General features: G+C 35.7%; 1 protein-coding gene across 1 annotated transcript in view; it reads left to right on the forward strand.

Moving 5' to 3' along the window:
* Positions 1-15,406, forward strand: part of LOC143245382 (ubiquitin-protein ligase E3A-like) — a 49,305-nt gene that overhangs the window by 22,079 nt on the left and 11,820 nt on the right. The window contains exons 4-7 of the mRNA XM_076491655.1: positions 5,458-5,602; positions 10,648-10,853; positions 11,380-11,547; positions 14,289-14,444. Coding sequence (XP_076347770.1) covers positions 5,458-5,602; positions 10,648-10,853; positions 11,380-11,547; positions 14,289-14,444 — 675 coding nt within the window. The remainder of the gene's footprint in view (positions 1-5,457; positions 5,603-10,647; positions 10,854-11,379; positions 11,548-14,288; positions 14,445-15,406) is intronic.

Below are 15,406 nucleotides of genomic sequence, written 5' to 3' on the forward strand. Positions count from 1 at the left end.
TCCCATAGCTTCTGGGAAAGTTTCTTTTCCTACTGAAGACATTTGGGAATAAATTGTGATCTACACAGCATCCACTAAAAGATGTGGTTACTCTCCTGCAATACATTTTGTACACAGGCAAGACAGATACATCTTTTTATTCCACCTCGGTGTGGATACCTGTACGTGGTGAGGGGACCTACCAGGGAAGATTCTGTTCTTTCAGTTTACCTCCTCTGGGATCTAAACATCCACCCACATGTTTGCTGTGTGTGGCAACCCATGAAGTGGAGAAGAGGACCATGGTGGTTGAGGTGTCCAACCCAAACACACCACTTTGGCCTTGAATTCCTGTAGATGGGTGGCCTTGGGATGGCCCCCCTTGGATCACTCCAAGGTCCACTCAGGCTAGGGTTACCCAAGTACCAGTATTGGATGTTTTCAACAGGTGTTGTGGACATTGTATCTGATGCTGGTGTTTGGATGTAGTGCTCACAAAACCCTGGCATTGCTGCAGGTTGGCACTGTAATGCATCCCCTCATAGGCACCAAAATTTCCCTTTCTTTATCATGCATATTCCAATTAAAAATCTTAATAAAATAGTGAAAAAAAAGAGTCTATGGTTAAATGACCATGTCTTGAAGATTCTTAGCAGCAATCCTCACCATCCATACCACCTGTTGTACCTCATTTTCCATTTTCGTAAATTGGACTCACTTTCAGACAAACCTTTAGGGCACATGTCTCCCTTTTTCATTCAGAATTGTCTAGAGGGACTTGTTGGCTCTCCAAAGTCAGTAAAAAAGCTTTGATCTGGTGACATATTGGTGGAAACATCCACATCTCAATACAGTGAACTCCTGTTGCCTTCAAAGGCAATTTGGGATATACCTATTGAGGTTACACCTCATGCTACTTTGAATTCATCACGAGGAGTTATTGTTGAGAGGGATTTGAAGAACATCCCAGAGTCGGAGATTCTCGCTGGTTTCTCCACCCAAGTAGTTTCTGCAGTGAGGCGTATCTCCACTCCCAAAGATGGAATTACGCTGCCGACCAATGTTCTCATTCTGACATTTATGTCACCACGTCTGCCTACCACCATCAAGTACGGCCATACATTCCAAACCCTCTCCGATGTTTCCAGTGTCAACGGTTTGGTCACTCAAAGATGTTGTGTCGTGGTTCCTTGATGTGTGCTCGTTGCAGTGGCAAGAATCATGATGCCTGTGAGTGTGAAACAGACCCTCATTGCATCAATTGCAATGTATCTCAATGTCCTACTTTTGTTCTTGCCCTAAATGGTTGGAAGGAAAAGAGGTGCAGCATTTAAAAACAATTCATAACATTACTTATCCTGAGGCTTGAGTATTGCTGTCCACCACCTCATCTCAGACGTATGCTGGTGCACTTTATTCCACATCTACTGTGGGAGTGCAGACAGATCTCTCTCTGTGCCTCCTAAAGAATCGTTCTCCAAACAAATGAAAAGTCTTTTGACCTCCATGGTTAAAAAAGTTGATGAATCAACTTCAACACCTGTCTCTGTTCCTGATACACATTCCACCAAACCCTGAGATCCACATTATTTGGTTCCAGGTACAGGCATTTCCTTGGATCCATTTTCCTCTCTCATCCCAAGATGCAAAACAATCATTCGTTCACGTCCTCAGTCTCTGGAATCCCCTTCTAACAGCAAAGACCTGCCCAATCAACCCAGGGCAGGATTCATGGAGGTCGATATACCTTCCTTGCATAACGACAGTAAGGAAAAAGACGTGGTTGTAAACAGAAGGGTTCTCCATCCAATTCGCCTACACATAAATAAAAATGGCCACCCTGATACAATGAAACTGTCGAGGTTTACATTCTATCCTGGATGACATCAAAACACTGATTGCTTCCTAGCATCCTGTTTGTTTTTCCTTACTTGTACAAGCAGCTGCTCAATGTATTCCTAAAACCTTGACACGTTTTCCACTATATCCTCGTCCATGGTGGAATCCTGCCTGCCACATGGCATGGAAGGCTCAAAAATGAGCCTGGGATACTTTCTGTAGATATCCCACGCTTTCGAACCGCATCGCATTCCAGCAGGTCTGTGCACATGCTTGATGGGTAAGACGTCAAAGCCAGAAGTAATCTTGGATTAAGTTCACAACTAGCGTATCTTCTACCACCAGTTCCAAAGTCATATGGAACAAGATTTGAAAGCTCAATGGACAGTATAACTTTGTCCCCCTCTGATCTTGCTCTCTGATGGCCGGGAGGTAGCTGATACCCAGACCATTGCCGATGCTCTAAGTGAAAGCTTTTGCCAGGTATCTAGCACTTCTGCTTCTTGTTCCACCTTCTTAGCCATCAAGATTCTGGCAGAGCAATCACTCCTTTCCTTTCGAGCTGATTGTCTCTATGACTATAATCGTCTCTTTACACTGGTGGAACTCAAACTGGCCCTTCATCAGTCTGGCAGCACATCAGTTGGACCTGATGATATACACAATCAGATGCTATGCCATCTATCTCCTGCTTCTCTTGATGTTCTTCTGATTGTTTGTAACTGGATCTGGCAGGAAAATGTTTTTTCTGATCCATGATGCCAGGCTATTGTTCTGCCTTTCTCCAATCCTGGGAAGGATCCCAAGATTCCTTCAAACTACCATCCAATTGCTTTGACGAGCTGTCTCTGTAAGACCTTAGAAAGAACGGTTAATGCTTGTCTTGTTTGGTTCCTCGAATTAAACAACCTCCTCTTACCCATCCAGTGTGGGTTCCGACGACAGTGCTTCACCATGGACCACCTGATTCAACTTGAAACGTCTTTCCCGTTCTTTTCTACAGGAACTTGGAGTCCCTCGGGCTGTGTTTTGAGTGTTACACTTTTCAGTATAAAAATTAATGCCATCACTGAACAACTCCCTCTCACTGTTGCAAACGAGCTCTATGTTGATGACTTTCACATATGTCACTCGTTGAACATGAGCTATATTGAGCAGCAGCTACAGACTGCCCTCAACTGTTTACTGAAGTGGACCACAGCAAAGAGCTTTACCTTCTTTCTCTTTGAAACTGCTTGCATGCATTTTTGCAGCCAACGTGGTTTTCACCCTGATTCTGAACTCTGTATCGGTGAAGTTGTGTTGCCTGTGGTCTCGGAGACTAAGTTCTTGGGGCTTATCTCTGACTGTGAGCTAACCTTTATACCACATATCAAGCAGCACTGAACATCCTCCATGTCCTCTCTACCACCACTACTTTATTTTTTAACTTTGTTTTACCTTAATTTCCTTTTATGAATTGTACTGAATTTACTTTTACCTTTTTACTGGACATTTGTTGCAGATAGCCTAGCTGCTTTGTGCCATAAAAGACTAATTCAACCAACGAACTTTTTATTCTAGCTGCAGGAAAAGTAAGTTAGTATAAGCTGTAGATTCTTTGCCATTGTGCAGTGGAAGGTAAATCATACTATATTTTAAAATGAGTACAGGAATGAACAACAGAACATAAAGAAAATAATTCAACTGTTTGTGAAAGATTTATACTAAAGCAGGCTTAAAACTTCTAAAAACAGTTGATTTCCTGCATGTTTATGTCATATGTGCATTTCAATAAATGTGTACTCCTATCAGCTGTAACAACCACTTACAAGTATACATAAAAGCATCAAAGGTTTTTAAATAGTTTACTGCTGTTCTAAAGGCAGTAACTTTGAACTAGCTCTTATCCATGCACAATTGCTAATCATGGCATACACTTACTGTACATTTAAACCCAAATTTTGGTCATATCACTGGAAGAAAATAGTAAAAGTGTAGATTTCAGTCAGTTTGGAAAAAACTGTTAATAAGTGTACAAACACAGACATGGTTGTCAGTCTTCATTAAATAAATATAAACTAATTATCTGTTGAACAAATTAATACAGGGACTCAAGAATGTTATCATTGGTTGCTCTCTAAAGTTACGTAATATCAAATTTCATGGAATTCTTCTCCAGCAGATAGCAACTGTTTGTTTATTCACAATGTGTGAAGGTAAAACACAATCTTGTCAGAACTGCAACCATACATAAAGTTTCAATCCATCTTTAATATCTTATATTTATGCTAAACATTACACTTTTATGTACCAACAGTTTATGAAGGTTTGCTAAATAGCATGTGATACCAACAAACATTCTACGTACGTGTTAAACTCAAGACATTTAATGTTATTCATATTCACAGCCCTTACAGCTATGCTAGTAACAGTGTTTATTGCTTAAATTTTTCAAATAACATAAAACTGAACTTTGGCTTTTCAGGTCTAGTAAAGTAGACTATATTACAAAATATTATCCATTAGATTTTGTTACCATGGTAACTCTTACAGAACCAATCCATCTCAAGTCACGAACAAGTGAATTTTCAAATCATGGACAAACATGCTAAGATGACCTATAGTTCCACTTCAGGAACAGAACATTATAAGTGTGGAAATTGTAAGCAAGTAGTTGCTATAGATCAAAGCACATTAATATGTTTTCTTCAGTTTTACCTCTCAAACATAAATACTCAGTGTTTCTCAGTATAATTCACAATTAGCCACAAATACTTTATGAAAAATTTCTAGGACATCGGATTTGGGAACTGCTACTGCTTGTAAAGTTTAACAGTGTGTTGTTTCTTTACATGAATTTTAACATTGTGTTTCGTTTCTTGGTGTCAAGACAAGTTTTAACAGTATGTTTGGTTTCTGTTGAGACATAACTTTTAACAATGTCTTTGATTTCTGGGTGTTAAGTAACATCTTGTAACACTGTGTGACTGACCTCCTGGTATTGAGGCACATTGTGTAACACTGTGTGACTGACCTCCTGGTGTTGAGCATCTTGTAACACTGTGTGACTGACCTCCTGGTGTTGAGCATCTTGTAACACTGTGTGACTGACCTCCTGGTGTTGAGCATCTTGTAACACTGTGTGACTGACCTCCTGGTGTTGAGCATCTTGTAACACTGTGTGACTGACCTCCTGGTGTTAAGCATCTTGTAACACTGTGTGACTGACCTCCTGGTGTTGAGCATCTTGTAACACTGTGTGACTGACCTCCTGGTGTTGATGCACATCTTGTAACATTGTGTGACTGACCTCCTGGTGTTGATGCACATCTTGTAACATTGTGTGTATGACTTCCAGGTGTTAAACACAGCTTGTAACATTGTGTGTATGACTTTCTGGTGTTAAGGCACATCTTGTAACATTGTTTCTGTGACTTCCTGGTGTTAAGATACAACTTGTAACGTGTGTGACCTCCTGGTGTTAATACACATTGTGTAATGTGTGAGTGGCTTCCAGGTGTTGAGACACACCTTGTAATATTATTTGTGTGTGTGACTTCTTGGTGTTGGATGCATAACTTTGATCAATATTGGAATTGAATATTTCTGTGTAACGTCCATAAGTTTTGTGCTGATAGTGTTTCTTCCACTACTTAGTTAGAAATGGTTGCCATGGAGAATCCTACAAATTTGAAAAAGCAGTTAGTGGTGGAGTTTGATGGGGAGCAGGGTGTAGATGAAGGAGGGGTGTCTAAAGAATTCTTTCAATTGGTCATTGAAGAGTTATTTAACCCTGATTTTGGTAAGTTTCCAGATTATAGTGTATTTAATGTTAAAAAGTTTCTCAAACTGAAATGTGTGACATTGATAGATTTCTCCAGTTAGTGTATGCTTATAGTATTGATGTTAAATATGGTAGTTTTATTGACTTTTTGTAAGTTTGGCAATATTTTTATTGTGTAATTCTTACTTTCTCAGTAATTTTGTGTGTAAGTAGCTTCAGAAACAGAACTGATAGATATTACCTTACTCCACTGCTGAAAATATTGTAATACAAGTTAAATGACACTCTCACTCGTACACAAATGGATGTATAGCCAGTCTATAATGTCATCATTAGACTATCCAGGACAATATTTATCTTAACCAAATTGTGTATACTCAAGCTTTCTTTGCTAGCGATACAGATGTTTTTGTTTTTTTCATTACAGACTAAAAATATTTTTTGTGCTTATTTTCTCAAACTATTATTTAATGTTAAATGTTTTCTTTCATCTTTATTTTATTGATTTGGAGAAAGAAAGATACAATTTTTTTTATTACAACAGTTTTGTCTGTCCTGATAATGAAAGTGCACCATGCTATCTAAATTTGCATCTATTGTATTTGTTAAACCTTGCCTTAAGCTTCATTCATTCTTTCAAGTGGAAGGGTAATGGAACTTTTCATAGATTTCAAATATTCCTTTTTAGAAAACATGAGAATTATTCTACTGGTACACATAAAACTGATAATTGTTTTACTGGTACACATAAAACATGAGAATTATTCTACTGGTACACATAAAACATGAGAATTGTTCTACTGGTACACACACTGTAATTTATCTGGCCTTCTGACTAAGCTGTATGGGAGTTAAAACAATTTTATTTCTCTTCAGAGAAAGACATATTCAGAAAGTCAATTACAAATACTGTCAGATGTATTTAGTTTGGAATGTACTCTTTCTATTGGTTATAAGCATGTACTTAAGTAGGTGTGAGTGTACAAGAGGTTTCAAAAAAATGAAGTTGTGGGTGAGGCTACATTGATATCTCACCCAGTCAAAAAGGTGGGAAGCTTTAAACTATAAGTGTCTGAACTATGACTTTCTAATTTGTTAACCACAACAGATATAATATGTTGAGCATAATAAAATGCTCGACAGTAATACAAGAAGACATGACATGCAAAGAAGCATATTTGGCATTTTTTTTAAAAAATATTTTATTTGAATTAAAAATTAATAAATTTATTAACATTTAAATTATGAATTATATTGTGATGCTAATATTGCTGACATAGAATGATAATTCTTTATTTAAATTTTGATAATTGTAACTCATTGTTGACCTGTCCATAGAAAGAGGGTTATAGAAGTACTGGTATGACTGCATATGTTCTGCTAGTATTTTACTAATTTTTGGTTAGAACTTCTGACATTATCTTTTCTTACATTGGTTTTTTTTTCCTTCTAATCAAGTTATGAGGTTTTGTACACGTGTTCCACAGTCAGCAATGTTGTCTTTTGACAGGAATATTCCCCACCATTATTCAGGTTTTGTAAAGTAATTTTACTTTCTGTCATAATGTCAGTTATATCGGCTTATGTACCATGTATGTATCAGACCTACTTGAAAAGAGAGAGAGAACTGTGAATGGTTTCATAGTTTGGCTGATCTATGAATTTAATGCATCTATATTTCTAACACCTTCCAAAGTCATAACATTCCACATTACATGTCTGTCTTCTAATATTTCGTTTGTGACTTCAGGTACTTTGGAGATCAGTTATGTTACCACCATTTTGCACCAAGTGGTTGATTCTATTCTAATCTTAAATTCAAGTTGAGACTGTCAGTGACCTTATTTGTGAAAGTGACCCTTAACATTCTAGAAGGAAGTTAGATTCCCTTATTCCTCTCCTTTAGTATGTTGGCTTCTTAGTCCCTCTGTGGGCGAGTGGTAAGTGTACAGACTTGCAACACTGGAATCTGGAATTTGATTCCCTATGATTGACACAGCAGATGTCTAACATTACTTTGCTCTAACAAAGCAAACTTGCCTGACTAAATGTTGTTCCTGTCAATGATAATAAAGATGGTCTTTAAAGAAATTAAATAAGGAGTCCACTTTGGAATAGTCTTCTGATCTTTCTTTAGTTGGTTTGTTGAGTGTGTGACATTTTGGCTCTTTCACCAATTCAGTCTGCACCATACTTGATGCATAAAAAATCTGGGAGTGAATGTTTATTATACATCAGTTGTGGTTTATGCAGTATGATATACTTCTCAGTGGCATGAGAGACAGTTATGCTTTATCTGTCATAGTTATCAGAACTATGTGGTTTAGGTGGAAGTATATTTCATCTCTCTTGTGGTACATCTGCTCCTCAAAATTAGGGGTTCTAGGGCAAAGTTTGTAGTTAACCTGAATAAATCAATGTTCCCTGATAGTACAGCAGTAAGTCTATGGACTTGCAACTAAAACAATCCAATGTGATGTTTTCCCAACACTTAACTTTGTTGAAAGACTCAGAATTACCAACATCCTTGATGACAAGTTGGACCCATTATTAACATGTGCGTTGGTTAGATTATTGGTTTCTACATTCATCCTCGTCATCTTTAGAATCTTATCTTTCATTGGTTCCTTCAGGAGGTCATAGTTTGATCGTTAATTGAAGGTCCAGGCTCCTGACATCAGCCCCTTTGTACACTACTTAACAGAATATAGATTCTGTTCATATCCAATGGGTTCTGATACTGAGTCAGAACACTGCCAGCAGCATCGGTAATTATTGTATCCCTTCAGGGTCTCTAGGGGCTAAGCTCTGAGAGTTTATAGATGTGTGGTAACATAAGTCATGGATCCATCGGCACTACAGGTCCTTGAGTCAGGATTAGTTATCCAGTTCACATCTCATCATTACCATACACCCAACATGTTGGGTTTCTGTATTCTACAGATCCTTAATTCCAGAACTATAAGAGTTTGGTTGGTCTGGGAGTAGCGAGAGTTATAGTAATTCTTCAGAGGCTTTATTCCTGTTGGTTGTTGAACCTATGCAGAGAAATGGTTGGTCAGTCATCAATCTTTCTTCTCTATATCCATGCCCATATTCTTCAAAATTCACAAGTTGGCATTTTTGACTAGGATTATGGATGACCAAGTTTCTTGTCGTTGACTCCAATCTGCACATTGCCATAGTGTTCTGTTTACAAGGATCAGATACTGCAGTTCAGGGATTTTATTTTGGACTAACTTTAGCATCACATGGGTTCTGCTAAATAGTATGAGTTTTTTTTTTCTCATAAGCTCCATTCTTTAGCACTGTGTTCGCAACATACTATCTCACATGTCACACTTTGATTCTACTTCCAGAAACAACCAAGGCAGGTTTCATTCCCAGAACTGAGACATCTGTTCTTGCTTCAATGTCATCAGTCTTTTTTTGTCATCACATCTGTCAGTTGAGCTCAGCTGCCTCTCCAGACTCTCACCTCTTTTCCTCTCACAACATAGATGGTTATTTCCCTTTTGGAATCTGGGCATCACTCAAAATTCCTCATATTTTTAGGATGATCCTTTCAGTGATCTTTATGCAACAATGAGATCATAAATATCAATTCATTGGATTTTCCAGTTTCCTTAGCCAGGGTAATTCTTTGATCTTGAGTGGTTATTAAGTTGTGACGCTACTAAAATATGGGTTCCTCTGCTGCTGCCTTGTCCAGAGTTCCATCTCTTTGTGAATGTCTTGCTTCAGGGATGGAGTGCATACATAAACAGTCAGGAGTTCCAGAATGTATGCACAGGTATCAAGGCCTATTTGTACAATGTTTTAGTTTTTCCTTACTTGTCTAAAAGCAATGTCTCTTGGTCTGGATGTATTAGGAGGAAAATTGGCAGGTTTCACTCTGATAATTCTGTGGTAATACCTTGCATTTCTCATATAGGAGGCACTTGGTTTAGGACTCCTTGTTTTTAAATTTTGGCCCTCCATTCTTGGGACCAGTCTTATCATATTACCCTTCCAGCTTGTCATGTTCTACAGGTAATGACTGTTGTAGCAGATCAACTGTCTCAACCAAAATAAATTATCTCAACTGAATAGATACTGCATTGCAAGTTTCTGTTGAATTGGCCACTTGTTGGAACACCCAGCAACAACTGGCAATTTGTTCTCCAGTAACCTCACCTTCAGTATTTGGCAATAGATGCATTTCATCATGATGGGATGAGATTACAGCTTTAGGTCTTCAGACCAATTCATATGATACCCAAGGTACTAACTATAATTTGCTCCAGTCCATTGTTAGGGCCTGTTTTTAGTGCCTGATTGATAGCTACATCCTGGTTTCCTCTTCCACAGTACCTTTAGTAGTGTGTACCTCTTTCAGTTTTTCTTTGGCCATCTCTGTGGAGGTAACCATGATCTGACATTTTGCACCTGGCTATCCAGAAAGTCAAGGGAACTTGATTCACCTAGTGCCCTGTTTTCATAGCACTGTTATTCAGGACTCCCAGTGTAATAGTGGAGCTAAGGATTCTTTTTTTGTTGTTGCTTAATAGATATTGTATTACTTATTATTCATACAGTGGTTCTTTTAAGCAACAACAAATGTAATTTTATGTAATTTATAAAATCAACAGATTTGAGTCACAAGATCAGTTTGTAATTTAGCTGAAGACTTCCAACAAACTTTAGAATTGCTAGGCTAAGTTGAAAAACTTCACTGAAAATAGTTTGAAAACCTAGTTTCAGTATTATTTTAATTAAAACAGTAATAATGTATGTTTTAGATTATAAAAAATGCTTAATTTTAACTCTGAAATTATGTTAAAACAAGTAACCATTAATAAAAAAGAAAAGTTAATTCTTTTAAGTAGGGATGTAAATTTTGTGGTTATTTATACTGATTTAATTAAAGATCAGATAAAAAGATTTGTCTATGTTTTAGGTTTAAATATTTCCAAGGTGTTTCAACATAATTTAATTTTAGTAGCTATTTCAGTACAGCAAGAGTTTTATAAAACTGGATTTTAGTTAGAATGTTAACCAGTTAACTGTTTTTAATTTTTTAGCAATGTTTACTCTCAACCAAGAGACTGAGACATATTGGTTTAATCCTACTTCTTTTGAGAGCGATGCACAGTTTACATTGATTGGAATTATTCTAGGACTAGCCATATACAATAATGTGATACTTGATGTACATTTCCCAATGGTTTTATATAGAAAACTGCTAGGGAAAAGAGGGTCCTTTCATGACCTGTATGACTGGAATCCCGTAAGTTTCTTGTTTTTTTATATTCTGTGTACTTCTCAGTTTATTGTATTCTGGAACAAGAAGTTTATGTTGAATACATTTTAGGTTTAAACTGTTTACCTGTTTCAGTGATGTCGAGAAAACCCACTTGGAGAGAAATATATATGCAAAAACAGCTTGTTTGGGTTGAGAAAATATTTTACATAGAAGAGCTCTTCCCAAATGAGCCGTTTTTGCATATATGTTTACCTGTTTCATGTGCAGCATCAAAACAGCAAGTGAAGAAACTAATATATCTTGTGAATGAAAGATTTAAAAGGCTTTGCTGCTGTGTATTAACACAGAAAACAGTTTCATTTGTTTGGATTTTTAATAAAATTAAATATATATATATATTGGTATAATTTTATCATTTTGTTTTCAAATTTATCTTATTATTTTTACCATGTCCTGTTAATTACTGTTTAGAAAAATTGTTTGTAGCTGGCAGTTATTTGTTATTGATACTGTTTTAAGTTATAGTGACTTAGGATTTCTCTCTTGTCAGGACTTAGCCAGAGGACTGCAGTATTTACTGGATTATGAAGACAGTGACATCGAAGATGTTTTTATGCAGTCATTTCGAATTACTTACCAGGATGTATTTGGAACGTTACTTACTCAAGACCTAAAAGAAAATGGGGAGAAACTCCTTGTGAATCAAGTAAATAAACAGGTGAAGGAATGAGTGTATTACAAGTCACGTTCACTGACGTACTTTACATACACTGTTATGTTTGAACCATTTGTAAATATTAATTTTGTAGCCTAATGAACCTTGTTCATTATATGTCACCTTTTGTTGTTAGATTCTACTTTGGAAGGTTGCTGGATAAACCTTTTGTACTTGAGAGATGTTGGAACTCCAGTGATATTAAGTTTTCCAAGTTTCACTTGTGTGGGTCAAATAAGTTTCATATGAGAGGTTATCAAATATTTGACCCAGTGTGTGTTCCACCTGTATTGAAGGACATGTTTGTCTTTTCAGTTCCCCCATCCATTTAGTACTGTTTAACATAACAGTTTGAAATCATGTGACATGTCTTCTCTTTACTTAGAACTTGATGCTTGTGTATCTTTGTGATCGGTACTTTGGTTTTAATGTACATATAGGTGCAACTTAGGTTTTAAAAGCATTGCTTGTTTTATGTTGAAAAATAATTTAACAGCTTCCTGTTTAGATTATTTCCTTTATGTATTAGATATACTCAACTTTTGGAAGTTTTAATAATTTCAAATCATTTTTTAGTTTTTCTGTTATTTTTCCACTATGATTTAGCTGTCAAGTCCCAACTTTGCTGCCACTATCGTAGATATTAATTGGTTGAATTTTTGAACAGAGCTCTAGAGTAATTTAGGTTCACTTTTTATGATCTAGGATTTTGTTTTAAAGTTCTGGATTGTATGCATGTTGATGAATCATGCCAAACAACTGTTGTAGACGTTCTCTGCTTAATAGCTATTCATGGCTATTTTGACATTGAGGGTAGGTAGTTTATCTCACAGATTTATATAGCTTGGGGTTTCTTGTTTGATTTTGTAATTTTGGAATATTCAGTGATTTATATGGTGCATGAAATTATAGTGTACCACTGTCAAAGATTTTGTTTGTCTAAATTCAAACACATGGTTGGTATAACTGGTTTGTGTTGTCCTTTGTGAGTGTGAGGAGAGCTCCTTTTGTCTTCATTGTCTACTGTCATGTCAAAACCTTTGTACCTGTGCTTAACAAAACCTGTCTTAACCTTAGCAGCGAGTAGAAGTTAATAGAAAACAGTGATGAGTTAAATTTACATCTTTAACTAATTATTGAACATTGGTTTTACTATGGAAATTATTCTTGACCTGTTGGAGAGAACTTGATTCATCTGTTAAATAGTTTTATTGTTCAGAGTGTTCCATTTGTTGATCTCTGTTCCTAGGCCCAAATAAAATAACAGGAATAATATTTCAGACTACAATAAAACATTTCATTAAAGAGCTTAAAAGCTGTACTTCTTTGCCTAGTTGCTTGAAGAATGTTGTAATCCAGGGTGTTCAGAAAGTCACTGTGCACTTATATATTTATTAACAGAAATGTTTTAATATAGAATACAGGAGGGAAATATGAATGACAATTATAAACAATGTTGAAAGTGACCCCCGTTGGCATCAATACAGGCCTGGATCCTTCTTATTTTGTTTCTAAGCACTGCTATCAGTTGCTGGCTTGAAATTGACTGAATAAAATATGATTACAAACCTGCACAATGACTTTCCAAACACCCTGTATAAATAGTGGTTAAAGTCCTTCAGAATAAATTTTATTGTAGCACCTGATGAAGACCGACATTTAGAGGATTGAAACATGTTGATTAATGGATGTAGAACATTTAAATCTCAAGTAAAAAAATTTCCTTTTGGAAAAATAAGTCATTTATTTCTCTTTTAGAATCCAAGTTTGTAAAACAATATTCGTAGTATGTCTTTCTGTTGTTTCACCTTCATAATTCTCATAAATTAACCATATTAGTCATGGGAGCCACATCCTCTAAGGTATGAGGCTTGTGACTTTGTCATGAGATATTCTATTGGGTTGAGGAATAATTCATGAGCGTTTTTTCAAGTTAAAAATATATATTCATAAATGAAACGCTTTCGCAAAATATTTCATGTCATTTGGTAGATAATTTTTTGCTCTAATAGATGGTGTGTTTGATTTTCATATGTCTTTAATTTTTGCTTTCATTTTCAGCTCATTAAATGGAATGTCAAGTGGACAAAATCGAGCATTTTCGACACCATCTGCTTTTTGCATTTAATTTCTTGCAATTTCGTTTACAACAATGCATACTATATACCTAGGTATTACATGAAATGAAGTATCATAATAAATGTTTTGGGTGTAATGTGTTCATGCATTGAAGTATTGTATAGTCTTGCATGTAATGCTTGAATGAAATTATTTAAAAACGCTCGCGAATTATTCCTCAACCTAATACAAGAACGTTTATCATTTTTAGATTTATGTATGGCAAACAAATATCAGGGAAACAGTGATCAAATTTAACTTCATAGCTTAACAGAGTTAACTTTCCAGTTTTTGTCAATTCCATTTCAATTTGCCATATCATCAGGGAAGTTTATTATATGATTTAGATTAAATATTTATACCATGCTATCGTTTCATACACATATAAGCTGTTTGAGATTTTAAATGTAATATTTAATCAGTGAAATATGGTAACGTAATTTTAGTCTAGGAAGATTCAAAAGGTGTTAAAATAGTATAACATTGTTATTCATCTGCAAATCAAATATAAATCCTCATAAGGTTTACTGAAAAACATTACTTCTTCAATTTAAAGTTGTTTCATTTGAATATATTCAGTTTTGCGATCTCATTAAATGAAGCATTCTTTTGTATTTCACTCGTAGGAGTTTGTAGAAATGTATGCTGACTTCCTGTTGAACAGAGCAGTGGAAAAGCAGTTTCGAGCCTTTCGAAGAGGCTTTCAGATGGTCACAGAAGATAGTCCTCTAAAAGAACTCTTCAGACCAGAAGAAGTAGAGCTTTTAGTGTGTGGAAGCAAGGTATGAATTTTCAAAACAAAAAATGAACTCTTACAGTGAAGACTATATATTTTATGTAATGTTTTCTGTTGATTTATTACTTTAAGTAACTAGTGTTGAACAATTTATCTTGGTGTTGGTTTAGTAACTGTTGTTGAACAGTTTATCTTGCTGTTGGTATAGTAACTATTGTTGAACAGTTTTTCTTGCTGTTGGTATAGTAACTATTGTTGAACAGTTTATCTTGCTGTTGGTATAGTAATTATTGTTGAACAGTTTATCTTGCTGTTGGTATAGTAACTATTGTTGAACAGTATCTTGCTGTTGGTATAGTAACTATTGTTGAACAGTTTATCTTGCTGTTGGTATAGTAACTATTGTTGAACAGTTTATCTTGCTGTTGGTATAGTAACTATTGTTGAACAGTTTATCTTGCTGTTGGTATAGTAACTATTGTTGAACAGTATCTTGCTGTTGGTATAGTAACTATTGTTGAACAGTTTATCTTGCTGTTGGTATAGCAACTATTGTTCAACAGTATCTTGCTGTTGGTATAGTAACTATTGTTGAACAGTATCTTGCTGTTGGTATAGTAACTATTGTTGAACAGTTTATCTTGCTGTTGGTATAGCAACTATTGTTCAACAGTATCTTGCTGTTGGTATAGTAACTATTGTTGAACAGTTTATCTTGCTGTTGGTATAGTAACTATTGTTGAACAGTTTATCTTGCTGTTGGTATAGTAACTATTGTTGAACAGTTTATCTTGCTGTTGGTATAGTAATTATTGTTGAACAGTTTATCTTGCTGTTGGTATAGTAACTATTGTTGAACAGTATCTTGCTGTTGGTATAGTAACTATTGTTGAACAGTTTATCTTGCTGTTGGTATAGTAACTATTGTTGAACAGTTTATTTTGCTGTTGGTATAGTAACTATTGTTCAACAGTATCTTGCTGTTGGTATAGTAACTATTGTTGAACA

This window comes from Tachypleus tridentatus, chromosome 2 (assembly GCF_004210375.1).
Source record: "Tachypleus tridentatus isolate NWPU-2018 chromosome 2, ASM421037v1, whole genome shotgun sequence".
Taxonomy (NCBI): domain Eukaryota; kingdom Metazoa; phylum Arthropoda; class Merostomata; order Xiphosura; family Limulidae; genus Tachypleus; species Tachypleus tridentatus.